Raw genomic sequence first — 27,754 nt, forward strand, 5'->3', positions numbered from 1 at the left:
TGGCCTACATGGAAAAGAGTCACACCCCTCAAATTTGTCTGTAGAACCATCTTGTCTGGGTAGAAGGTGGGCGATGTTATTGCCACTAAAAAGGCAGTGTTTATTGTGAAGAGCCTAAGAGGGCAAATGTATTAAGGCTCAAATGGTGTACATATGAGAAAAGTGAGGACCAGCTTACAGTGCCACTGAGACATAATGAATGGCAGAGAGAGAAATATGTGCTGCAGGCCTTTAAGAAAACTAGTTACAACATGTGACTAGAAGAGTGAAGGTTGGCCTGGCAAGCACAAAAATGCAGAGATGACAGAGAGATAACAATAATTGTGCCCAGATCAGAGCCCTGCTGGGCTAAAGGCAATGCAAACAAAAGAACCTTGGATAAAGATGCAGGGAGGTGGTTAATAGTGTTAGAAGCACAGAATGACACAAACCTGTCCCAGAGGAAGTCATATACCAACTTAGTGGAGGGGAATATGGCTGCCAAGATTACATTACGGACTTTGAGAGGAAGGTCAAAAGCTGCCAAATGTTAATTCCCAGTCCCCACGCATGGGGGTGGAGGGTGCACAGATTTGGGTACAGAACCTCCCTCTGTTGCTGTGATAGCAGATCCTCTGGAAGGGGCAGACTGGCTGCATGCCTGATGGTCATGCCCTGCAGCTTGAGATGCCAGACTCTCTGTGCTGAATCTGGAGTCACAAGAATGCAGCCCAATCATTCCTGATTGTCTTGAGAACTTTAGGCATGGGTGGTATTGGTGGAAAGGTGTACAGGAGCCTGGGGCCCAACTCGAGATGAAAAGCATCTTCAAGTGAGATCCACCTAGGAAACTCCTGAGGCCAAAACTGCTGACATTGGCCATTCTCAAAGGTGGCAAACAAATCTAACCAAGGCTCTTCACACTACTGAAAGAGACCTCGCAGAACCTCAGGAAAGTGACACCATTCATCATCCGCTAGGCATCTGCATCTGAGTTTGTCTGCTCTGGGGTTCAGGAAAATGCCCTGACATTCCAGCTATGTCCAGAGATGCAGGGCCTCTTGAGAAAGGGTTGATGACCTGGCCTGCCCTGCTTGTTTGAGCACTAGATGGCAGTGGTGTTGTCTTTGAACACCTGCACTAGTCTTCCCTTGATTAAAGGAAGAAAGGCTTGCCTGGTGCACCAACAGGTGGGTGTGGAGCTCTGCCAGAGTCCTAGATGGCCACCCCAGCCCAGAAGTGATGCTTATGTCACTAAAGTCAGCTCTGGTTGGGGAAGGGAAAGGGGTCTGTCATTGACCCAATCATGGCTCATTAGCCATTACTTTAGATTTTGTGCTGTTGCCTCTGAGGTCTGGACCATGTTGGAGAGATTCAAAGTCCCAGCTCACCCTTTCATATGCTTTCTCTGCATCTAAGGATGCCAGGATGGCAGGTATTTGGTGTTTGCTATACTTTTTGACTACAGGTGCGACTTTCGGCACATTATCCCTGCCTTGTCTATCTTTGATTACCCCTCCTTGTCTGGTTCCACCAGGGATGCAGGATTTTGCTTAAATTCTCCACCATTATTTTAGTGACGCTCTTCACACAAATGGCTAGCAGTCTGTAGGACTTACAATATGTCTTCAGCTTGCTGAGTTTAGGGATTATTATTGTTGTCTTGTCTCTCATTGTAGGAGGCACCATTCCTGTTTGCTAGAACAAATTATATAAGATTGCTAGGGGTTTCAGGAGCAGCCCTGTAAATTCCTTATGAAAAACACCTGTCAAGCCATCTGGGCCTGGGGCCTTATCGGATTTAAGGAACTTGGGGCCTGATTCTGACCCTGGCGGCCGGTGACCGCCAGGGTCACCGGCCACGGGAGCACCGCCGACAGACCGGCGGTGCTCCGAAGGGCATTCTGACCGCGGCGGTTCAGCCGCGGTCAGAAAGGGTAAACCAGCTGTCACCCGCCGGTTTACCGCTGCCCTTCTGAATCCTCCATGGCGGCGGAGCGCGCTCCGCCGCCATGGGGATTCAGACACCCGCTACCGCCATCCTGTTCATGGCGGGAAACCCGCCATGAACAGGATGGCGGTAGGGGGTGCCGCGGGGCCCCTGGGGGCCCCTGCAGTGCCCATGCCAATGTCATGGGCACTGCAGGGGCCCCCGTAAGAGGGCCCCGCAAAGTATTTCAGTGTCTGCTATGCAGACACTGAAATACGCGACGGGTGCCACTGCACCCGTCGCACCTTCCCACTACGCCGGCTCAATTCTGAGCCGGCGTCCTCGTGGGAAGGTTGATTTGCCCTGGGCTTGCGGGCGGCCTTTTGGCGGCCGCCCGCCAGCCCAGGGCAAATCTCAGAATCACTGCAGCGGTCTTTCGAGTCTGACGGGGTTACTTTGGCGGGCGGCGGAGGCCACCCGCCAAAGTAAGAATGACCCCCTTAATCACATTCAGTGCCTCCTGATGTATTATGAGCTACTTCAGAAACTGTTTCCAGTTTGGGGGAACCTGTGGTAATGTGAGGCTATATAGACAAGAGGCAATCACCATAAAATCTTCCCCACCCGAGGTGTAGAGTTTTTTATAGAAGTTCAGGAAAACCTGTCATTTTCCATCCTCGTAATGTACCTCCTTCTCCTCAGATGTGATCAGTGTGGAGATGTATTCCTTCCATCGTTGTGCCCAGAGTGTCTTGACCAACAGTTTATCTGTTTTATTCCTCTTTTCATATGAAGTTTGTTAGTGTCTCAATAAGGTTACCTCTGCCTTTTCAATTTGCGGGGCCCTGTTTCCCTTGCAAATTATTTTGCTACCTTTTAATCTGCCTCATATGTCAACGCTTAAGTAGGTTGTCTACATTTTCCAGCTCCATTTGGAGCTGCTATTCTATAAGTTTAGTTTGTTTGTTGTCATTGGTAAATGCTTTACGTTTTTCCCTCCTTGGGGCAGTTTTGTTACCGCCTTGGCCATCAACACTTTTAAATGGATAATTGCACGTTTGCCGAAACGTTTGACTGCGAGCTAACTTCTTTTTCCTTTTGCGTCTCTCCTTCACGCTCATGCTCATGGTGTCCGTGGCGCTTTGGATCAGCTTGCTTATGTTAATTGTTTTACTTTTCATTTTTAATTTATGTGGCAAGAAAAGTCTAGTTAGGAATTTAGAATGCTAATATCCCTAACTCGAACAAACACAAGACCTATTGCATTGCTAATGCTTATTCTTATTGTTTCTGCATGTGAGATATTTAATTTCATCCCCTGCCCCACTCACTTGGTTACACATGTCGGTGGGTCCCTCTGCCAATACCTTGATCCTCGCATCCCCCACGTGTCAGTGGAAAGCACCATTCATCTGCATCACCAGGCGGGCCCTCGTTTAGCCATTGCAGCCTACCATTAACAAATGGTCTTGCAGCTGTCCCTGCTTTTCATGTGCAAGTGGTCCCACAGATGTATGGTCCTCATGGTCTGTCACTCAGGACGCACCCCGGGAGTCCTGGGCTGTTCGTCATGTCTGTCTCACTATTGCAGCAGATACTACCCTACATCAATGCACACAGTGCACCTGGGGCAGTACAGGGCACCATGACCCACCAAGTCCTGTAGTTGTAAGTCTCTCCTAAAAGCCATAGAGATACCCGACTGGTGCAGAGGTGCACACTATGCCTTTATACCGGGGGGGATCGGCATTGTAACTCATCGCACCCCAGCTGACCCTTTCCGATCAGTCTTACTTGCCATAATTTTGCCTCATCTTTTCAAATGCTCTACACACCCACCTGGCTTTGCCTCATCTTTTCAAATGCTCTACACACCCACCCGGCTGGCCTCTACTAGGCTGCACTTTCAGTTCATATCAGTTCGCTAGTGTGCCATCTGAGACCAGCAGGTCTGCGGTCCGCTCCCTGGCCTCTGGCTTCCTTGCACCCCGCGTCTGCGCTGCTCCTCGCCATTTCGAGAGTGACCTGAAGCTTGGGTAGGTTCCAGGTCTCGCCTCATTTCCAAACTCCCGGGCCAGGAGCCACCATTCTTTTGGGGGGCTGTTTGCCACTTCAGCGTTATCGCCCGCACTTGGGGGCTTGCATTTTATGCCTCATAAACCTGGGGAGCAATGGGTTGGAAAGGAGCAGATCGCTTTGCGTCCTGCCCTGCCACCATCTTCACCCTCACCCAAGGCTACAGGACTCGTAGGCAGACTTGTAGAGCTCTTCTTGGCTACAACAACTTCAAGCCTTGCATGCTGAAGTTTCTCAAATTCTTAAAATTTTCTAAATCTAAGGATATCATTTTTGCTAGAGACATCATGGATGCTTGGGTCTCAATGTATTGTCCCCGATATGCGGACATAGATTTTTAATTTTGATTAGCTACTTAGGGACTGCATTTTGTTTTTGCATTAGCCCTTGATTCCTTCATCCGATTGTATTTATTTTGTTGTGGCCTGACATCTTACATTTTACTTATTTTTAATAATCTGGTAGGGATTTGTACTAATCTGTATGTTATTTATTGACTTCATATATGTACTTTGCATATATTTCACATGCATTTAGCTGAGGAAAGTCCTTCTGATGAGTCAGACACCAACTGTGAGCCACATAATTCTCACAGAAACCCATCTAGCAATGAGGAGTCAGGGAGAGTTTGGCTTTTGGAAGTGTAGTCACTGCTTCGATCAGTACTGTGCCTTTTGACGTTCTACACGGAAGTTAAGAGGATTTTGGCACATAGTGCCCCGAAGAACTTGCAGTTTTGTAAAATCTGATAACAAAGTATATTATTAATTTAGATCATGTGTTTCATCAAGAAAGCAGCATAGTAATATAGGGCCATATGTACGAACACTTTTTCCAATAGACACAGAATGGGTAAAAACCTTTGCTACATCTGACCCATAGTTCCTAAAACAAACAACATGCCAAGTATCCCCTTCAACCCACTCACAACCCTGTGTTAAAATATTCAACTGTAATAAAAACAAGATACAAGTAGTAGCATTGTCCATCCACCTGGCCAGGCCACCACAAGCTGTTCCTTGCTACAAACAAATATCCACTTATGAATTAGTATCACCTCCTTCTGCTCAAAGAAAAGACCCAGGAGCTTTCTTTCACAAAATCAATTCCAGTAGGTTCAGCCAACATCCAGATCAATGTCCTTGATGCACTTTACTCAGTATCCTCTTAGGAAACGTCTACCATGCATCTGAAAAATATCCGGCATTTGGTTTGTATACCCGGGGAGACATTCATTGCTACTGTAGCAGCACTCTGAAAAAAGCCTTTTTTCCGTAACGCTATTAAATAAGGGCACCTCCCATGTCTAGAGACAAATATAATACAAAACCCAATGTGCTTTGTCCCCACTATGAAATCACACAAGACATGCTGGGTTGTGCCCTTTCTACTGCATATACACACTTTGTGAGTTCTAAAAGCGTACAACACCTTCTCTGAATGATTTGTGTGAACCCTCTGTTGACACTGCAGAGCTAGATAAAATCCTACACTTAAACAAGCATTTGCAATGCAATAGGTCTTGTGCTGTGATAGTTAGAGCTATTGGTGTTGTAAATGACGATATCTTTTCCTTATGTGTTTTGGTTTGGAGTGTAGCGGATGTATGCCTGGTGGCACAGCAACCCTCCTAGGCCTGTCGCTGCAGGGGAGAGGACACAACAAAGCTGCCATTTTGGGAGTGTTTTTGCCTCATTCCCGCAGACTGGCTGTGTTACCCCAGAGGTACAACCCTTTCTAGTATGTTTACCTATACTTTTATAGCACCAAACAAGCCACAAAGAGGCACCTTTGTGACATTTAACCCGGAGAATGAGGGGATCAAAAGAGTTAGGAGCAAAGAAAAGGGGACAGCCATACATTTCTGTGTGTTAAACTTTTAAAGGTATTATCCCTTTGGCAATACCAGCCTAACTTTTAAAAACATTGACTGTATACAAAGAGAATAATAGAAGAGGCAGCTTAACTGCAAATGAATTATAACAATTTTGTTAAGAATGGCACCTGCTTTGTAGCGCTATCAAATCGCAGAACCTGTATTACCAAACGACATATTGAAAAAACAAGTTATTCCCAGACTGCCCAACACGCACCAGACTCAGGCAGAGGAGAGGATGTGGCGTAAGGGCCAGAGTTGCTAACCTTGGAGCTAGGGAACACGGTTCGAGTCTCAGCACTGGCTCAACATCCTGTGATTCCAGGCAAATCCCTTAGGGACAGATGTACGAAGCAATTTTTAAGTCGCTAATGGGATGATTCACAGAATTGGCCCGTTTGCGACTTGAAAAATGCTTTTTGGGATGTACAAAGCCCAAACTGTGATTCAGTAACTTGTTACGGAATCGCAGTTTGGGTTTTGCGATTCGGTATTAGGAAGGGGCGTGTCAAGGGCGTCCCTTCCTAATACCGAATCCAAATGGTATGTATGACTGTTATGTTTCTGTGAATGCAGTCGCAAAATAATCGGAGTCAGCACCAGTTTCAAACTGGTGCTAACCCATTCGCAAACAGGAAGGGGTCCCCACAGGACCCCTTCCGCTTTGTGAATGGCACCTAAAATATTTTCTCAGAGCAGGCAGTGGTCCCACGGACCATTGCCTGCTCGGAAAAAATGAAAAGAAATCTTTTCACTTTTGATTTTGAAATGCAACTTTAAAAAAGCAGTCACAGACATGGTGGTCTGCTGTCTCCAGCAGGCCACCATCCCTGTGAGGGCAGCCATTCCCAATGGGGGTCGCAAATTGCGACCTACCTCATGAGTATTCATGAGGTAGGTCATTTGCTACCCCATTGGGAATCGCAAACAGTGTAAAGTACACTATTGTACATCCGGTTTTGCGACTTGCTAAGACTCGCACTTTGTGAGTCGCAAAACCGGATCTTTGTACATGTGGCCCTTAATCTCCCCTTGCTACCAAAAATGAATGTGTTCTTGTGTAAAGTAACCAGTGCTCATGTAAAGCATTGTAATACCTTTGTATCAAGCTCAGGCTAATTTAACACTATTTAAAGAGGCTCAATTTACATCCAAAGGCTAGAAGTGCCGTGAAGTGCTTGTGACTGGATTCATGACTCCTTTTCCACCTAGTGTTAAGCTCTACTCAAGTCAGTTAGTTAACGGACCCACTGCAGAGGACTTGACAGATCGAGTCTTGGTGCCGGCTCAACATCCAGTGATTCTAGGCAAATCACTTAGGCGGTCATTCTGACCGTGGCGGGCGGCGGTCGCCGCCCGCCATGCGGTCACCACCGAATGACCGCTCTGCGGTCAAAAGACCACGGCGGCCATTCTGGCTTTCTCGCTGGGCCGGCGGGCGCCCGCCAAAGGAGCGCCCGCCGGCCCAGCGGGAAAGCCCCTGCAACGAGGAAGCCGGCTCCGAATGGAGCCGGCGGAGTTGCAGGGGTGCGACGGGTGCAGTAGCACCCGTCGCAATTTTCACTGTCTGCATAGCAGACAGTGAAAATCATTGTGGGGCCCCACGACACCCGTTCCCGCCATCCTGTTCCTGGCGGGTTTTACCGCCAGGAACAGGCTGGCGGGAAGAGGGTCGGAATCCCCATGGCGCATGGAGGATTCCCTGGGCCAGGGGAAATCCGGAGGGAAACCGCCGGATCCACTATTCTGACCGCGGCTTTACCGCCGCGGTCAGAATGGCCCTGGAAGCACCGCCAGCCTGTTGGCGGTGCTTCCGTGGTCCCCGGCCCTGGCGGTCGGAATGAGGGCCTTAATCTCCCCGTGCCTGCCAAAAAATGAAAGCGTTCTTGTGTAAAGTAACCGGTGCTCATGCAAAGCGCTGCAATACCTTTGTTTGCATTATATACAACAGCAAAAATAAATAATTAAAGTGCTCCAATACCTTCATGTCAAGTTTGTGCTACATAAAACGGCAAAAAATAAATAAATAAATAAACCCTTGCAGGCATCACAGAGAACTAGCAAGATGCCCAAAACCAAGGAAGACACAACATACTGCCATGAGCGAAGCGGCGAGACAAAAGCAAAAATGGCACGCCACACAAAGGTACAGGCCCAACCGTGCAATAATCCATGTAACAGGGTCGGTGACCAAGGCGATAACGAAACAGCCTCCAGGAGGGCAAAGCATAAAGCATTTACCAACGACATCAAGGGATTTTTGAAAGGCAGCCCAGGAATGAATGAAAGTGATGGGCGTGAGATGGGTGTGGTTAAAACCCAGAGACTAGATTACAACATGCCGAGAAGAGCATCGCTTGCGCCTTGCTGTGCTCGACCTAAAAATTAGGAACCATGACGTCACAAGCTTCCCGGTATTATTGTCTGATTAGATTTCAAGTTGAAGGTAACCATGAGTCTATCCTAATACTCATTGTGTACAAATGGCCTTCCATTTTGCTTTTGTCAAACTAATAGCAGGAGGATATTTCTTAGCTAATGATTTCTATTTTTATAGTGAATTTTTTATAAAATTGAATTTTATTTTTTTTACCCACAAAAATGTTAACTGAAGCTCTGCCTCTTATTCATCTGAGTCTAGGTCAACGGAGAGTGGACCACCTTGCCCAATAACCTTGGAGCGTTGGCCCATATCTCCAAGGTGGGCAACATGTTGGTGCTGTCGACATCGAAAGGTATGGAGGTCAGGTATCGAGCAGGCATCTTGTTCATCAGAGTCAACAGGGTACATCAGGGTCAACTCTGTGGGATGTGTGGAAACTTCAACTGGGACCCAGATGATGACAAAGTGCTGCCCACTGGAGAGTTATCGAGGGATGACAGCGAGTTTGGGAGTTCCTGGAGATCTGAGATCAGCCCAGAAAGGTGAGTGAGAATTGAGATAGGTGGACTTTCAAGAAAACGCTACAAGAGCAGTGCCACAGCATATGCATTTATTTTCTATTCATTTGTATATTTCTAGAGCGAGCTGTTACCCTGAAGGGTATAATGGTGATGAGGGATCATGTCCCGCAGATGTTGCCTACAGCGCAGCATCTTAACAGAAAAGTTCTAAACAGAATAGTTTAGTTGGCGGCAGAATGGGTGGGATACGATTGAAAAAGAGGGGCAGGGTGTTCCAGTGGCCGCAATAATGACGGCGCCCACCACATGTGCACAGCTGGGCCACTGTTCCATCTGGGGAAAGTCGGTAGGATGCTAGAAGAGGAGAAAATTGTGATGATAAGGGAAAGAGGATGACAGAAATGAAGCAAAAAGAGCACTAAAGAGAGACAGAAATAAAACAGGTACCTAGTTGCTGTGTTCTGTGGGTCATCCACCCCCCTCCAGCACATAGCACATCATTTCTGTGAACAAACACTAAAACATTCAAAGCCAAGGTATGGAAACCAAAAATAGGCAGCGTAAAAGATTCAAAGCCAAGGTATGGAATCCAAAAAAGGCAGCGCTTTGCATGCTGCAATTTAAAAAAGCTATTGCCTGTAGTGCCGTACACCCAGGAATCATAAAAACAATTGCTTCTCCATTCCCTCTTTAAAAGCTTTTGCCCCCCATCAGAGGGAGTTGAACAAATGTCTCAGGTGCAAGGCATCAATGCATGTGGTAAATAATACAATCTTACTTCGTGTACTGGTCCAGCGTAATTTTTATATTGGCGTCAACCACAGATCATGCTGGTAATTGGAATTCCCGTCAACACTTCAACAAAATGCCCCGCATAGCATCATTTTTCCTGCACTGGAGTCCTGAGAATGACATGAGTGTTCACAAAGAAAAATGTGTGTGGTTTTTGAAGGGGCAGTCACTGTGATATATATATGAAATATATCTTGAAAATGTTGCAGGTTTTTAGGTCTGGCTTGACAGTATATGTGTCTCCTGACCTTGTGTGATCAAAAGAAAATCAGTTTTCATAAGTACTACTGAGAGATGAGTTTAGACCGCCCACATTTTGGCTACCTTGAGTACTGATTGGACAGAAGCTGTATGCTTCCACTGTAAAAGAGGGCTTGTATTACACTTTGTAGTTTGTGAGAATTCCTTTACAATACGTTTCAATTGATAGTTGATTAGAACCATTCAAACAATTAACTTGCACCCCTCAGTGCTTAACTTGCAAATAAAAACCTGCCGGTGCCCAAAGGGCTCCTCTGAAATACACAGCTGCTGCTTTTAAATGTGCCAGCACTAAATACTGAGGCAGCGTAATCCTGAAGCCACCTCGGCCTCCTTTATTCCATTTACAGCCACTCCCTGTCCCTCACGCTCACTCTTGCCGCTTTTTGCTTTATTCTTTTGAGACGCTTTTCCGTTTTCCACTTCCTCCATCTTTCCCATATGTGTCTTTTGCTCGGAGTAAAAGCTTGAGGCAGAAAAATAAAATAAGTGCCGGCCCTCAGAAATAAGTGCCAGTGCCCAGCACAGGAAACCACTGGCTCAAATTAAACACTGACACTCATGAATACTTACAGTAACATTTAAACAATGAAATCTTTGTCAAAACGTACTTTCGAGGGACAGTTAAGGCTTTGCAGATACAATCAGAATACCTCCTCATCCTCGCAAGGAGACATAGGTCAGCTTTAAACAGCTTGTGAGAATTGTTATGCACAAAACAGCAGAACTGAGTTGGGTATGGCGGCAAACCATTGATAAAGGCTATAGGCCTGATCTGTTTATTATGATACGTTACAATAAAGGCAGTAGACTTGACATATTTATTGTGAAAAGCAAACAATGAGGCCAATAGGCGTTTGAGGGGAAATTTGTATTGCTCTATTGAAGCCTGTAGAGAGGTATATAGTTGCACTGACTCTTACAAATTACCGAAGTCAGCAAAGGTGTTTGTGTCGGGTATCCCACTGTCAAACTGTCGAGACACTTAGGGGGTTATTACAACTTTGGAGGAGGTGTTAATCCGTCCCAAATGAGACGGATATACCACCAGCCGTATTACGAGTTCCATAGGATATAATGGACTCGTAATACGGCTGGTGGTATATCCGTCACTTTACTGTCACTTTTGGGACGGATTAACACCTCCTCCAAAGTTGTAATAACCCCTTAGTGGGCTCTCTTAGATAAGCCGGTATTTTGCTTTGGCAAATGTAACGTTTTTACATATTTGTAATTGTATGACTGTATACCTGATGGATGTCTTGTGGGAAAACTTACGCTCAATACAGCAGGCCTGAATTGGTTAAGATACCAATGACAAAGGATATAGGCATAATCAGTTCCCTGGGAAAGGTTATGTCGGATGCCATAGGTCTGATTAGTTTATTGTGAAAAGCTATGACAAAGGAATAAAGGCTGGGCTATTTATCCTGAAACACATATGTTAAAGGCAATAGGCCTTTAAAAAACTGTTTGTTACTACAGCATGTTAAAGTATCCCCATATGTAACTTGTTATTTGAAATCAAATAGATTACCTATGTGGAGCAATGCCTTTGGTACAGATTACTCCCACTGACAAACTGAATTTCAGAAGTTTACACATTTAAGCCTAAACCATAGCTTCTTTTTTTTACTATGATAGATAGAAAGATAGATTGATAGATTGATAAAGAGATAGATAGATGACAATATGTGCACATCCACCAGAAAATGCATATGCTTCAGTTCGATGACTTATAGGCTAGTCCTTTAATTTTCTATTTATTCCTTTTATATTTTTTATAGAATATTACAGTTCAGTGGATGGTGGGGGTACTAAAGGACTGATTGCTTTTGCGTGTTTCATCTGCAGTGTGCCACAAGAAATTACCTGTAGCTCTAGTTCTCCAGCACTCTTATCTTTCATATATTCACACGCTTGAATCATTTGCCATCATCAGGCTGGAAATCTCTAGTAATTGTAAGTAGCCATAAACAGTGTTAAAAGGGCTATAGACCTTAACAACAGTACTTAGTTGGTAGGACATTCACCTCATTTGAAGCAACCCAAACATCAGCCAAAGAGGTGGAAGTGCCAGCTCTCCTACTCCTCCTAGAGGCCACCATGACTAAGATGTCATAGCACAAGTCTGAGAAGAGCATGCAATGAATGAGCCTCTGACCGGTGAAGAGGGAGGGCTGCATGTGGATATAGGAAAGATACCAATGTTGAAGTACTGGAGTTACAGGTAAGTAAGTATTTTTGTCTCCTACATTGGATCTTTCATATATTCACATGCTTGTATCAGAATAGAAGCATAACAATTATAATAAATATTAGAAAGTGGGAAGCAGACTCCCCTTTGTTGAAATAGGTTTTTGAGGGCTGTCGGTCCCTTTGCGGTGTCAGTTTCTGCGTTCATATCAAGGTAGTGGTGCTTTGCAAACATGTGCCTGCCCCACCCGGCAGTTCCACAGCAGATGTCTTGCAAGGGTGCACCAGCGTATAGTACACCATTTGTAGCCATGATCTTGGAGGAATATGCCCTCACTCTTTCTTGGAGTGCCCCTGTTTCAGCAGGGTTCTATCCCTGCCTGGTTGGCCAGAAAACACAAACAGTTGGTATAATTAACATATGCTCTTTGCTTTGATGAACCTGATGCATCTTCGAACATCTAAGGAATTCAAAGATTTTTCTGCTGACGTTGTTGAATTTGGAAAGAATTAATGTAGTATGACAGGTTTGTTCAAGTGAAAGTCAGTAGGAATCTTGAACATAAGATTACAGTTTTCTAGGATATAAACTTCAGATGCTTTTTGTCAATCGGTTTGAAGGGAGGCAATATCAATTGACTCATCACAGTATTGAACTCCCTCCCTCTAACAAGTATGGCGCCACTAGGTAGTTATAGTTAGGACCTTTTTTCCACAGATGGAGCATTTTTTGTTTTGCCAATAACTTTGGCACCGTTTGATGAACCTTCAAAATCCATACTTTGGTCAGTTCAGCTGCTATCTTGAAAGTTTTGGGGTGATCCATCAAGCAGGAGCCAAGAAAAAGGGGAGTACCAAAACACTTTTCCCCATTTGAGGTCAATGGGATTTTTCAAATTTTCGAACATGACTACAGCCCGAACCACTGTACGGAATTGTACCAAATTTGGCAGAAAGCTAGCTCTTGGCCCAGAGAGTACACTAGTTGTGATTTGGTGTGAATTCGTTTAGTAGTTTTTAAGATATTAGAGTTAAAAAAATATAGATATATAGGATCGCAAATCCGGACCCACGAATCCAGCTCCATATCTGCAGATCCAGGGGAAAAGCAAGGCACTGATTGGCTGGCCTCAACCTGACAGAAAAGTTGTGGCAGCCATTTTCTTTGTCACATTGGTTCAGGGGTGTGGAAAAGAAGAGTGCAAAAACATATAAGGGGTCAGAATACAGGTATCTTGACTCCATTGGACAAATTTTTTTTTTTTGTCTGATCCGGGTGGATCCACTGATCCTTGGACCCGCAGATCCACTGGTGGATCTGAGGATCTAGAGAAAAATTGAAAAAAAAACACCCACTGTGTAGGAAGTTGGTTCTGTATGCACTATTTCAAAGTACGGAATAGTATGCACAGAGTCCAAGGGTTCTCCTTAGAGGTAAGATAGTGGCAAAAAGAGATAATTCTAATGCTCTATTTTGTGGTAGTGTGGTCGAGCAGTAGGCTTATCAGAGGGTAGTGTTAAGCATTTATTATACACACACAGGCAATAAATGAGGAACACACACTCAGAGACAATTCCAGGCCAATAGGTTTTTGTATTGAAAAATATATTTTCTTAATTTATTTTAAGAACCACAGGTTCAAGAATTACAAGTAATGCTTTAAATGAAAGGTACTTCACTTAGGAACTTTGAATTAGCAAAATAGCATATACAGTTTTCACACAAATGACATATTACTATTTTAAAACTAGACACACTGCAATGCCAATGGCTACTAGCCCTGAGGGTGGCTACACCCTCTTTGTGCCTCCTCCCTGAGGGGAGGGGGGCACATTCCTATCCCTATTGGGGGAATCCTCCATCTGCAAGATGGAGGATTTCTAAAAGTCAGAGTCACCTCAGCTCAGGGCACCTTAGGGGCTGTCCTGACTGGCCAGTGACTCCTCCTTGTTTTTCTCATTATCTCCTCCGGCCTTGCCGCCAAAAGTGGGGCCGTGGCTGGAGGGGGTGGGCAACTCCACTAGCTGGAGTGCCCTGGGGTGCTGTAACAAAGGGGGCGAGCCTTTGAGGCTCACCGCCAGGTGTTACAGTTCCTGCAGGGGGAGGTGAGAAGCATCTCCACCCAGTACGGGCTTTGTTACTAACCACAGAGTGACAAAGGCACTCTCCCCCTGTGTCCAGCAACATGTCTGGTGTGTGGCAGGCTGCTAAAACCAGTCAGCCTACACGGTTAGTCGGTTAAGGTTTCAGGGGGCACCTCTAATGTGCCTTCTGGGGTGTATGTTACAATAAAATGTACACTGGCATCAGTGTGCATTTATTGTGCTGAGAAGTTTGATACCAAACTTCACAGTTTTCAGTGTAGCCATTATGGTGCTGTGGAGTTCGTGCATGACAGACTCCCAGACCATATACTCTTATGGCTACCCTACACTTACAATGTCTAAGGTTTTGCTTAGACACTGTAGGGGCATAGTGCTCATGCACTTATGCCCTCACCTATGGTATAGTGCAACCTGCCTTAGGGCTGTAAGGCCTGCTAGAGAGGTGACTTATCTATACCTGTAGGCAGTGTGATGTTGGCATGGCACCCTGAGGGGATTGCCATGTCGACTTAGTTTTTTTATCCCCACTAGCACCCACAAGCTGGCAAGCAGTGTGTCTGTGCTGAGTTTGGGGCGCCCGGGGTGGCATAAGACATGCTGCAGCCCTCAGAGACCTTTCCTGGCATCAGGGCCCTTGGTACCAGAGGTACCAGTTACAAGGGACTTATCTGTATGCCAGGGTGTGCCAATTGTGGAAACAAAAGTACAGGTTAGGGAAAGAACACAGGTGCTGGGGCCTGGTTAGCAGGCCTCAGCACATTTTCAAATCATAACTTGGCATCAGCAAAGGCAAAAAGTCAGGAGGTAACCATGCCAAGGAGGCATTTCCTTACACAACCCCTCCCCCCAAACGAAAAAGGATGAGACTAACCTTTCCCAAGAGAGTCTTCATTTTCTAAGTGGAAGAACCTGGAAAGGCCATCTGCATTGGCATGGGCAGTCCCAGGTCTGTGTTCCACTATAAAGTCCATTCCCTGTAGGGAGATGGACCACCTCAACAGTTTTGGATTTTCACGTTTCATTTGCATAAGCCATCTGAGAGGTCTGTGGTCAGTCTGAACTACAAAGTGAGTACCAAAGAGGTATGGTCTCAGCTTCTTCAGGGACCAAACCACAGCAAAGGCCTCCCTCTCAATGGCACTCCAACGCTGCTCCCTGGGGAGTAACCTCCTGCTAATGAAAGCAACAGGTTGGTCAAGGCCATCATCATTTGTTTGGGACAAACCTGCCCCTATCCCATATTCAGAGGCATCAGTCTGCACAATGAACTGCTTGGAGTAATCTGGAGCTTTGAGAACTGGTGCTGTGCACATTCCTTGTTTCAGGGTGTCAAAGGCCTGTTGGCATTCTACAGTCCAGTTTAATTTCTTGGGAATTTTCTTGGAGGTAAGTTCTGTGAGGGGTGTCACTATTGATCCATATCCCTTCACAAACCTCCTGTAGTACCCAGTCAAGCCAAGGAATGCCCTGACTTGAGTCTGGGTTTTTGGAGCTGCCCAGTCCAGAATAGTCTGGATCTTAGGCTGGAGTGGCTGAACTTGGCCTCCACCTACAAAGTGTCCCAAGTAAACCACAGTTCCCTGCCCTATCTGGCATTTGGATACCTTGATAGGGAGGCCTGCTGCTTGCAGAGCCCTCAAAACCTTCTTCAGGTGGACCAGGTGATCCTGCCAGCTGGAGCTAAAGACAGCAATATCGTCAGGATAAGCTGCACTAAAGGACTCCAAGCCAGCAAGGACTTGATTCACCAACCTTTGGAAGGTGGCAGGGGCATTCTTTAACCAAAAGACATAACAGTAAACTGATAATGCCCATCAGGTGTGGAGAATGCTGTCTTTTTTTTGCTCCTGGTGCCATTTTGGTTTGCCAGTACCCTGCTGTCAAGTCAAAGGTACTTAAGAATTTGGCAGCACCTAGTTTGTCTATCAGTTCATCTGCCCTTGGAATGGGCATCTGTCTTGGTGACAGAATTAAGTCCTCTGTAGTCCACACAAAACCTCATCTCTCTATTTCTATCTTTGGTGTGAGGTTTGGGGACTAAGACCACTGGGCTAGCCCAGGGGCTGTCAGAGTGCTCAATGACTCCCAATTCCAGCATCTTGTGGACTTCCACCTTGATGCTTTCCTTAACTTGGTCAGACTGTCGGAATATTTTGTTTTTGACAGGCATGCTGTCTCCTGTGTCCACATCATGGGCACACAGGTGTGTCTGACCAGGGGTTAGGGAAAAGAGCTCAGCAAACTGTTGCAGGACCTTCCTACAGTCAGATTGCTGTTGGCCAGAGAGGGTGTCTGAATAGATCACTCCATCAACTGAGCTATCTTTAGGGTCTGTGGAGAGGAGATCAGGGAGAGGTTCACTCTCAGCTTCCTGGTCCTCATCTGTTACCATCAACAGATTCACATCTGCCCTGTCATGGAAGAGCTTGAGGCGGTTCACATGGATCACCCTTTTGGGGGCCCTGCTAGTGCCTAGGTCCACCAGGTGGGTGACCTGACTCTTCTTTTCTAGCACTGGGTAAGGGCCACTCCATCTGTCCTGAAGTGCCCTGGGAGCCACAGGCTCTAGAACCCAGACTTTCTGCCCTGGCTGAGATTCAACCATAGCAGCCTTTTGGTCATACCAAAACTTCTATAGCTGTTGGCTGGCCTCAAGGTTTTTACTTGTCTTTTCCATATACTCTGCCAACCTTGAACGTAGGTCTAGTACATAGTCCACTATATCTTGCTTAGGCTCATGAAGAGGTCTCCCCCAGCCTTCTTTCACAAGAGCTAGTGGTCCCCTTACAGGATGGCCAAACAGAAGTTCAAAGGGGGAAAACCCTACTCCCTTCTGAGGCACCTCTCTGTAGGCGAAAAGCAGACATGGCAAGAGGACATCCCCTCTCCTTTTGAGTTTTTTTAGGGAGCCCCATGATCATGCCTTTCAATGTCTTGTTGAATCTTTCCACAAGTCCATTGGTTTGTGGATGGTATGGTGTGGTGAATTTGTAAGTCACCCCACACGCACATCCACATGTGTTTCAGGTATGCTGACATAAAGTTGGTACCTCTGTCAGACACCACCTCCTTAGGAAAACCCACTCTGGTAAAAATACCAATTAGTGCTTTGGCTACTGCAGGGGCAGTAGTCGACCTAAGGGGAATTGCTTCAGGGTATCTAGTAGCATGATCCACTACTACTAGTATGTATTGGTTCCCTGAGGTTGTGGGAGGTTCAAGTGGACCCACTATGTCTACACCCACTCTTTCAAATGTGACACCCACCACTGGAAGTGGAATGAGGGGGGCCTTTGGGTGTCCACCTGTCTTACCACTGGCTTGACAGGTGGCACAGGAGACACAAAACTCCTTGACCTTCTGGGACATGTTGGGCCAATAGAAGTGGTTGACTAATCTCTCCCACGTCTTGGTCTGTCCCAAATGCCCAGCAAGAGGAATATCATGAGCTAAGGTCAGAATGAACTCTCTAAACTCCTGAGGCACTACCACTCTCCTAGTAGCACCAGGTTTGGGATCTCTTGCCTCAGTGTAAAGGAGTCCATCTTCCCAATAGACTCTATGTGTTCCTGTTATTTTTCCTTTGGACTCCAGCAGCTTGCTGCCTAAGGCCTTCAAGAGAGGGACATGTTTCTTGCCCCTTACACAACTGCTCCATTGAGGGTCCCCCTGGGCCTAGGAGCTCATCCTGATAAGGTTCTAACTCCATGGGCTCAGTTCCCTCAGAGGGCAGAACTTCTTCCTGGGAAGAGAGGTTCTCTTTTTCTTGTTGTGTTGAAACTGGTTCCACAGTTTTCTTTCCTTTTCTCTTGGAGGGTTGGGCCCTTTTTCCAGGCTCCAACACCACTTTTTCACCCTGAGCCTTGCACTGTACCCTTGTCTTGACACACACCAGTTCAGGGATACCCAGCATGGCTGCATGGGTTTTGAGTTCTACCTCAGCCCATGCTGAGGACTTTAGGTCATTTCCAAGCAAACAGTCTACAGGGATATTTGAGGAGACCACCACCTGTTTCAGGCCATTGACCCCTCCCTACTCTAAAGGTACCATAGCCATGGGATGTACTTTAGTCTGATTGTCAGCGCTGGTGACTGGATAAGTTTGTCCAGCCAGGTATTGACCAGGGGAAACCAGTTTCTCTGTCACCATGGTGACACTGGCACCTGTATCCCTCAGGCCTTCTACACTTGTCCCATTAATTAAGAGCTGCTGCCTGTGTTTTTGCATATTAGGGGGCCAGGCAGCCAGTGTGGCTAAATCCACCCCACCCTCAGAGACTAATGTAGCTTCAGTGTGAACCCTGATTTGCTCTGGGCACACTGTTGATCCCACTTGGAGACTGGCCATTCCAGTGTTAGCTGGAGTAGAGTTAGAAGTGGAACCTTTCTTGGGACAGGCCTTGTCTCCAGTTTGGTGTCCTGGCTGATTACAGCTACGACACCAGGCCTTTTTGGGATCAAAGCTTTTACCCCTGTACTCAAAATTGGATTGTGAAGAGGCTCTGGGCCCTCCCTCCTGAGCAGGTTTTTGGGGCCCTATAGAAGACTCTTTACTTTTCCCTTTGGATGTCTCAACACTCTTCCCCTGGGGAGTCTTTGTGCCCTTTCTTTTGGTCACCCCCTGTGGAAGTCTTGGTCACCCTAGTCTTGACCCAATGGTCCGCCTTCTTTCCCAATTCTTGGGGAGAAATTGGTCCTAGGTCTACCAGATGCTGATGCAGTTTATCATTTGAACAATTACTTAATAGGTGTTCTTTCACAAATAAATTGTACAGCCCATCATAATCATTTACACCACTGCCTTGAATCCAACCATCCAGTGTTTTTACTGAGTAGTCAACAAAATCAACCCAAGACTGGCTCGAGGATTTTTGAGCCCCCCTGTACCTATTTCTATACTCCTCAGTGGAGAATCCAAAGCCCTAAATAAGGGTAGCCTTCATGAGGTCATAGAATTCTGCATCTTTTCCAGAGAGTGTGAGGAGTCTCTCCCTACACTTTCCAGTGAACATTTCCCAAAGGAGAGCACCCCAGTGAGATCTGTTTACTTTTCTGGTTGCACAAGCCCTCTCAAAAGCTGTGAACCATTTGGTGATGTCATCACCATCTTCATATTTAGTTACAATCCCTTTAGGGATTTTCAACATGTCAGGAGAATCGCTGACCCTATTTATGTTGCTGCCACCATTGATGGGACCAAAACCCATCTCTTGTCTTTCCCTTTCTATGGCTAGGAGCTGTCTCTCTAAAGCCAATCTTTTGACCATCCTGGCTAACAGTAGGTCATCTTCACTGAGGCTATCCTCAGTGATTCCAGAGGTGCTGGACCCTCCTGTGAGAGAAGCAGCATCTCTGACTATCACATTTGGAGTCAGGGTTTGAGGAGCCCTGGCCTCCCTAACTAGGAGTGGGGGTGGGAGATCCTCCATTTCACTAGCTTCCCCCTCTGTGAAGTCATCCTAAGAGGGGTTGTTCTTGGCAAACTCTGCCAAAAGCTCCTGGAGCTGTATGTTGGTAGGGTTTGAACCAGTTCTAATCTTTTTTGTTTTGCAGAGAGACCTTAACTCTTTCATCCTAAGATTCAGGTAAGGGGTGATGTCGAGTTCCATCACATTCTCTTCTGCATTAGACATTTTGTTTCTAAAAGTTGGAATACTTTTTAAGAATCTAAAGCTATCTCTAGAACCTAATTCAAACTTTTACAAAACTTCTTTTAAACTCTAAAGGAAATGCTAACAGGGACTAACACAAGGCCCTAGCAGGATTTTTAAAAATTTAGAAAAATAGCTAAAATTTCAAAAATCAGTTTCTAATGACAATTTTTGGAATTTAGTAGTGTGATCAGGTATTGGCTGAGTAGTCCAGCAAATGCAAAGTCTTGTACCCCACCGCTGATCCACCAATGTAGGAAGTTGGCTCTGTATGCACTATTTCAAAGTAAGGAATAGTATGCACAGAGTCCAAGGGTTCCCCTTAGAGGTAAAACAGTGGCAAAACAAGATAATTCTAATGCACTATTTTGTGGTAGTGTGGTAGAGCAGTAGGCTTATCAGAGGGTAGTGTTAAGCATTTGTTGTACACACACAGGCAATAAATGAGGAACACACACTCAGAGACAATTCCAGGCCAATATGTTTTTGTATAGAAAAATATATTTTCTTAGTTTATTTTAAGAACCACAGGTTCAAGATTTACAAGTAAATCTTTAAATGAATGGTACTTCACTTAGGAACTTAGAATTAGCAAAATAGCATATACAGTTTTCACACAAATGACATATAGCTATTTTAAAACTAGACACAGTGCAATTTTCAACAGTTCCTGGGGGAGGTAAGTGTTTGTTAGTTTTGCAGGTAAGTAAACCACCTACAAGGTTCAAAGTTGGGTCCAAGGTAGCCCACCATTGGGGGTTCAGGGCAACCCCAAAGTTACTACACCAGCAGCTCAGGGCCGGTCAGGTGCAGAGGTCAAAGTGGTGCCCAAAACGCCTAGGCTTCAATGGAGAAGGGGGTGCCACGGTTCCAGTCTGCCAGAAGGTAAGTATCCGTGTCTTAGGAGGGCAGACCAGGGGGGTTATGTAGGGCACAGGGGGGACACCAGTCAGCACAAAAAGTACACCCTCAGCGGCACGGAGCGGCCGGGTGCAGTGTGCAAACAAGCATTGGGTTCGCAATAGGTTTCAATGGGAGACCAAGGGGTCTCTTCAGTGATGCAGGCAGGCAAGGGGGGGGAGGCTCCTCGGGGTAGCCACCACCTGGGCAAGGGAGAGGGCCACCTGGGGGTTGCTCCTGCACTAGAGGTCAGATCCTTCAGGTCCTGGGGGCTGCAGATGCAGAGTCTTTACCAGGTGTCAGGTCTTTGAAGCAGGCAGTCGCGGTCAGGGGGAGCCTCGGGATTCCCTCTGCAGGTGTCGCTGTGGGGGCTCAAGGGGGTCAACTCTGGCTACTCACGGTCTCGTAGTCGCCAGGGAGACCTCCCTGTGGTGTTTGTTCCCCACAAGTCAAGCCGGGGGCGTCGGGTGCAGAGTGCAAAGTCTCACGCTTCCGGCGGGAAATGTGTGTTGTTTCAAAGTTGCTTCTTTGTTGCAAAGTTGCAGTCTTTGTGGAACAGAGCCACTGTCCTAGGGAGTTCTTGGTCCTTCTAGATGCAGGGCAGTCCTCTGAGGCTTCAGAGGTCGCTGGTCCCTGTGGAACGCGTCGCTGGAGCAGTGTCTTTAGAAGTGGGGAGACAGGCCGGTAGAGCTGGGGCCAAAGCAGTTGGTGTCTCCGTCTTCTCTGCAGGGTTTTTCAGCTCGGCAGTCCTTCTTCATCTTAGGTTGCAGGAATCTATCTTGCTGTGTTCTGGGAGCCCCTAAATACTGAATTTAGGGGTGTGTTTAGGTCTGGGAGGTTAGAAGCCAATGGCTACTAGCCCTGAGGGTGGCTACACCCTCTTTGTGCCTCCTCCCTGAGGGGAGGGGGGCACATTCCTATCCCTATTGGGGGAATCCTCCATCTGCAAGATTGAGGATTTCTAAAAGTCAGAGTCACCTCAGCTCAGGGCACCTTAGGGGCTGTCCTGGCTGGCCAGTGACTCCTCCTTGTTTTTCTCATTATCTCCTCCGGTCTTGCCGCCAAAAGTGGGGCCGTGGCCGGAGGGGGCGGGCAACTCCACTAGCAACTCCACTCCACTAACAAAGGGGGCGAGCCTTTGAGGCTCACCGCCAGGTGTTACAGTTCCTGCAGGGGGAGGTGAGAAGCATCTCCACCCAGTACAGGCTTTGTTACTAGCCACAGAGTGCCAAAGGCACTCTCCCCATGTGGCCAGCAACATGTCTGGTGTGTGGCAGGCTGCTAAAACCAGTCAGCCTACACGGGTAGTCGGTTAAGGTTTCAGGGGGCACCTCTAAGGTGCCCTCTGGGGTGTATGTTACAATAAAATGTACACTGGCATCAGTGTGCATTTATTGTGCTGAGAAGTTTGATACAAAACTTCCCAGTTTTCAGTGTAGCCATTATGGTGCTGTGGAGTTCGTGAATGACAGACTCCCAGACCATATATCTTATGGCTACCCTGCACTTACAATGTCTAAGGTTTTGCTTAGACACTGTAGGAGCATAGTGCTCATGCACTTATGCCCTCATCTATGGTATGGTGCACCCTGCCTTAGGGTTGTAAGGCCTGCTAGAGGGGTGACTTATCTATACCTGTAGGCAGTGTGATGTTGGCATGGCACCCTGAGGGGGGTTCCATGTCGACTTAGTTTTTTTATCCCCACTAGCACACACAAGCTGGCAAGCAGTGTGTCTGTGCTGAGTGAGGGGTCCCCAGGGTGTCATAAGACATGCTGCAGCCCTTAGAGACCTTCCCTGGCATCAGGGCCCTTGGTACCAGAGGTACCAGTTACAAGGGACTTATCTGTATGCCAGGGTGTGCCAATTGTGGAAACAAAAGTACAGGTTAGGGAAAGAACACAGGTGCTGGGGCCTGGTTAGCAGGCCTCAGCACACTTTCAAATCATAACTTGGCATCAGCAAAGACAAAAAGTCAGGGGATAACCATGCCACGGAGGCATTTCCTTACACAACCCCCCTCCCCCCCCAAACGAAAGAGGATGAGACTAACCTTTCCCAAGAGAGTCTTCATTTTCTAAGTGGAAGAACCTGGAAAGGCCATCTGCATTGGCATGGGCAGTCCCAGGTCTGTGTTCCACTATAAAGTCCATTCCCTGTAGGGAGATGGACCACCTCAACAGTTTTGGATTTTCACCTTTCATTTGCATAAGCCATCTGAGAGGTCTGTGTTCAGTCTGAACTACAAAGTGAGTACCAAAGAGGTATGGTCTCAGCTTCTTCAGGGACCAAACCACAGCAAAGGCCTCCCTCTCAATGGCACTCCAACGCTGCTCCCTGGGGAGTAACCTCCTGCTAATGAAAGCAACAGGCTGGTCAAGGCCATCATCATTTGTTTGGGACAAAACTGCCCCTATCCCATGTTCAGAGGCATCAGTCTGCACAATGAACTGATTGGAGTAATCTGGAGCTTTGAAAACTGGTGCTGTGCACATTGCTTGTTTCAGGGTGTCAAAGGCCTGTTGGCATTCTACAGTCCAGTTTACTTTCTTGGGCATTTTCTTGGAGGTAAGTTCTGTGAGGGGTGTCACTATTGATCCATATCCCTTCCCAAACCTCCTGTAGTAATCAGTCAAGTCAAGGAATGCCCTGACTTGAGTCTGGGTTTTTGGAGCTGCCCAGTCCAGAATAGTCTGGATCTTAGGCTGGAGTGGCTGAACTTGGCCTCCACCTACAAGGTGTCCCAAGTAAACCACAGTTCCCTGCCCTATCTGGCATTTGGATGCCTTGATAGAGAGGCCTGCTGCTTGCAGAGCCTTCAAAACCTTCTTCAGGTGGACCAGGTGATCCTGCCAGCTGGAGCTAAAGACAGCAATATCGTCAAGATAAGCTGCACTAAAGGACTCCAAGCCAGCAAGGACTTGATTCACCAACCTTTGGAAGGTGGCAGGGGCATTCTTAAACAAAAGGCATAACAGTAAACTGATAATGCCCATCAGGTGTGGAGAATACTGTCTTTTTTTGCTCCTGGTGCCATTTTGATTTGCCAGTACCCTGCTGTCAAGTCAAAGGTACTTAAGAATTTGGCAGCACCTAGTTTGTCTATCAGTTCATCTGCCCTTGGAATGGGATGGGCATCTGTCTTGGTGACAGAATTAAGTCGTCTGTAGTCCACACAAATCCTCATCTCTCTATTTCTATCTTTGGTGTGAGGTTTGGGGACTAAGACCACTGGGCTAGCCCAGGGGTAAGACCACTGGGCTAGCCCAGGGGCTGTCAGAGTGCTCAATGACTCCCAATTCCAGCATCTTGTGGACTTCCACCTTGATGCTTTACTTAACTTGGTCAGACTGTTGGAATATTTTGTTTTTGACAGGCATGCTGTCTCCTGTGTCCACATCATGGGTACACAGGTGTGTCTGACCAGGGGTTAGGGAAAAGAGCTCAGCAAACTGTTGCAGGACCTTCCTACAGTCAGATTGCTGTTGGCCAGAGAGGGTGTCTGAATAGATCACTCCATCAACTGAGCCATCTTTAGGGTCTGTGGAGAGGAGATCAGGGAGAGGTTCACTCTCAGCTTCCTGGTCCTCATCTGTTACCATCAACAGATTCACATCTGCCCTGTCATGGAAGAGCTTGAGGCGGTTCACATGGATCACCCTTTTGGGGGCCCTGCTAGTGCCTAGGTCCACCAGGTAGGTGACCTGGCTCTTCTTTTCTAGCACTGGGTAAGGGCCACTCAATCTGTCCTGAAGTGCCCTGGGAGCCACAGGCTCTAGAACCCAGACTTTCTGCCCTGGCTGAAATTCAACCATAGCAGCCTTTTAGTCATACCAAAACTTCTGGAGCTGTTGGCTGGCCTCAAGGTTTTTACTTGCCTTTTCCATATACTCTGCCATCCTTGAACGTAGGCCTAGTACATAGTCCACTATATCTTGCTTAGGCTCATGAAGAGGTCTCTCCCAGCCTTCTTTCACAAGAGCTAGTGGTCCCCTTACAGGATGGCCAAACGGAAGTTCAAAGGGGGAAAACCCTACTCCCTTCTGAGGCACCTCTCTGTAGGCGAAAAGCAGACAAGGCAAGAGGACATCCCATCTCCTTTTGAGGTTTTCAGGGAGCCCCATGATCATGCCTTTCAATGTCTTGTTGAATCTTTCCGCAAGTCCATTGGTTTGTGGATGGTATGGTGTGGTGAATTTGTAAGTCACCCCACACTCATTCCACATGTGTTTCAGGTATGCTGACATAAAGTTGGTACCTCTGTCAGACACCACCTCCTTAGGAAAACCCACTCTGGTAAAAATACCAATGAGTGCTTTGGCTACTGCAGGAGCAGTAGTCGACCTAAGGGAAATTGCTTCAGGGTATCTAGTAGCATGATCCACTACTACTAGTATGTATTGGTTCCCTGAGGTTGTGGGAGGTTCAACTGGACCCACTATGTCTACACCCACTCTTTCAAAGGGGACCCCACCACTGGAAGTGGAATGAGGGGGGCCTTTGGGTGTCCACCTGTCTTACCACTGGCTTGACAGGTGGCACAGGAGACACAAAACTCCTTGACCTTCTGGGACATGTTGGGCCAATAGAAGTGGTTGACTAATCTCTCCCACGTCTTGGTCTGTCCCAAATGTCCAGCAAGAGGAATATCATGAGTTAAGGTCGGAATGAACTCTCTAAACTCCTGAGGCACTACCACTCTCCTAGTGGCACCAGGTTTGGGATCTCTTGCCTCAGTGTAAAGGAGTCCATCTTCCCAATAGACTCTATGTGTTCCTGTTATTTTTCCTTTGGACTCTTCAGCAGCTTGCTGCCTAATGCCTTCAAGAGAGGGAGAGGTTTCTTGCCCCTTACACAACTGCTCCATTGAGGGTCCCCCTGGGCCTAGGAGCTCAACCTGATAAGGTTCTAACTCCATGGGCTCAGTTCCCTCAGAGGGCAGAACTTCTTCCTGGGAAGAGAGGTTCTCTTTTTCTTGTTGTGTTGAAACTGGTTCCCCAGTTTTCTTTCCTTTTCTCTTGGTAGGTTGGGCCCTTTTTCCAGGCTCCAACACCACTTTTTCACCCTGAGCCTTGCGCCTTGCACTGTGCCCTTGTCTTGACACACACCAGTTCAGGGATACCCAGCATGGCTGCATGGGTTTTGAGTTCTACCTCAGCCCATGCTGAGGAGTCCAGGTCATTTCCAAGCAAACAGTCTACAGGGATATTTGAGGAGACCACCACCTGTTTCAGGCCATTGACCCCTCCCTACTCTAAAGTTACCATAGCCATGACATGTAACTTAGTCTGATTGTCAGCGTTGGTGACTGGATAAGTTTGTCCAGCCAGGTATTGACCAGGGGAAACCAGTTTCTCTGTCACCATGGTGACACTGGCACCTGTATCCCTCAGGCTTTCTACACTTGTCCCATTAATTAAGAGCTGCTGCCTGTATTTTTGCATATTAGGGGGCCAGACGGCCAGTGTGGCTAAATCCACCCTACCCTCAGAGACTAATGTAGCTTCAGTGTGAACCCTGATTTGCTCTGGGCACACTGTTGATCACACTTGGAGACTGGCCATTCCAGTGTTAGCTGGAGTAGAGTTAGAAGTGGAACCTTTCTTGGGACAGTCCTTGTCTCCAGTTTGGTGTCCTAGCTGATTACAGCTACGACACCGGGCCTTTTTGGGATCAAAGTTTTTACCCTTGTACCCAAAATTGGATTGTGAAGAGGCTCTGGGCCCTCCCTCCTGAGCAGGTTTTTGGGGCCCTATAGAAGACTCTTTACTTTTCCCTTTGGATGTCTCAACACTCTTCCCCTGGGGAGTCTTTGTGACCCCTTTCTTTTGGTCACCCCCTGTGGAAGTCTTGGTAACCCTAGTCTTGACCCAATGGTCCTCCTTCTTTCCCAATTCTTGGGGAGAAATTGGTCCTAGGTCTACCAGATGCTGATGCAGTTTATCATTGAAACAATTACTTAACAGGTGTTCTTTCACAAATAAATTGTACAGCCCATCATAATCATTTACACCACTGCCTTGAATCCAATCATCCAGTGTTTTTACTGAGAAGTCAACAAAATCAACCCAGGACTGGCTCGAGGATTTTTGAGCCCCCCTGTACCTATTTCTATACTCCTCAGTGGAGAATCCAAAGCCCTCAATCAGGGTAGCCTTCATGAGGTCATAGGATTTTGCATCTTTTCCAGAGAGTGTGAGGAGTCTATCCCTACACTTTCCAGTGAACATTTCCCAAAGGAGAGCACCCCAGTGAGATCTGTTTACTTTTCTGGTTGCACAAGCCCTCTCAAAAGCTGTGAACCATTTGGTGATGTCATCACCATCTTCATATTTAGTTACAATCCCTTTAGGGATTATCAACGTCAGGAGAATCGCTGACCCTATTTATGTTGCTACCACCATTGATGGGACCAAAACCCATCTTTTGTCTTTCCCTTTCTATGGCTAGGAGCTGTCTCTCTAAAGCCAATCTTTTGACCATCCTGGCTAACAGTAGGTCATCTTCACTGAGGCTATCCTCAGTGATTCCAGAGGTGCTGGACCTTCCTGTGAGAGAAGCAGCATCTCTGACTATCACATTTGGAGTCAGGGTTTGAGGAGCCCTGGCCTCCCTAACTAGGAGTGGGGGTGGGAGATCCTCCACTTCACTAGCTTCCCTCTCTGTGAGGTCATCCTCAGAGGGGTTGTTCTTGGCAAACTCTGCCAAAAGCTCCAGGAGCTGTATTTTGGTAGGGTTTGAACCAGTTCTAATCTTTTTTGTTTTGCAGAGAGACCTTAACTTTTTCATCCTAAGAATCACCTTAGGCGTGATGTCGAGTTCCATCACATTCTCTTCTGCATTAGACATTTTGGGGGTCATTCTGACCTCGGCGGTAAAAGGCCCTTACCGCCGGTCAGAAGACCGCCATTCTACCGCCGCGACCGCGGTAAACCGCCACGGTCATTCTGACCACCAACTGCCAAACCTCCAAAAATCCGACCTCCATAGCAGTCCGCCACATCAGCGGCCTGTGGTAAACTGGAGATGACCAAACCTCCACCGCCACGCCAACAGAAATACGCCCATGCCATAACGAGCCAC

The 27,754-nt window shown here is 47.0% G+C and overlaps 1 protein-coding gene across 1 annotated transcript in view; it reads left to right on the plus strand.

The window, feature by feature from the left end:
* The window catches only part of LOC138246462 (alpha-tectorin-like), a 270,914-nt gene that overhangs the window by 118,255 nt on the left and 124,905 nt on the right, over window positions 1–27,754 (plus strand). Inside the window, exon 9 of the mRNA XM_069201099.1 lies at window positions 8,503–8,786. Coding sequence (XP_069057200.1) covers window positions 8,503–8,786 — 284 coding nt within the window. The remainder of the gene's footprint in view (window positions 1–8,502; window positions 8,787–27,754) is intronic.

Source organism: Pleurodeles waltl, chromosome 7 (assembly GCF_031143425.1).
Source record: "Pleurodeles waltl isolate 20211129_DDA chromosome 7, aPleWal1.hap1.20221129, whole genome shotgun sequence".
In the NCBI taxonomy this organism is placed as follows: Eukaryota; Metazoa; Chordata; class Amphibia; order Caudata; family Salamandridae; genus Pleurodeles; species Pleurodeles waltl.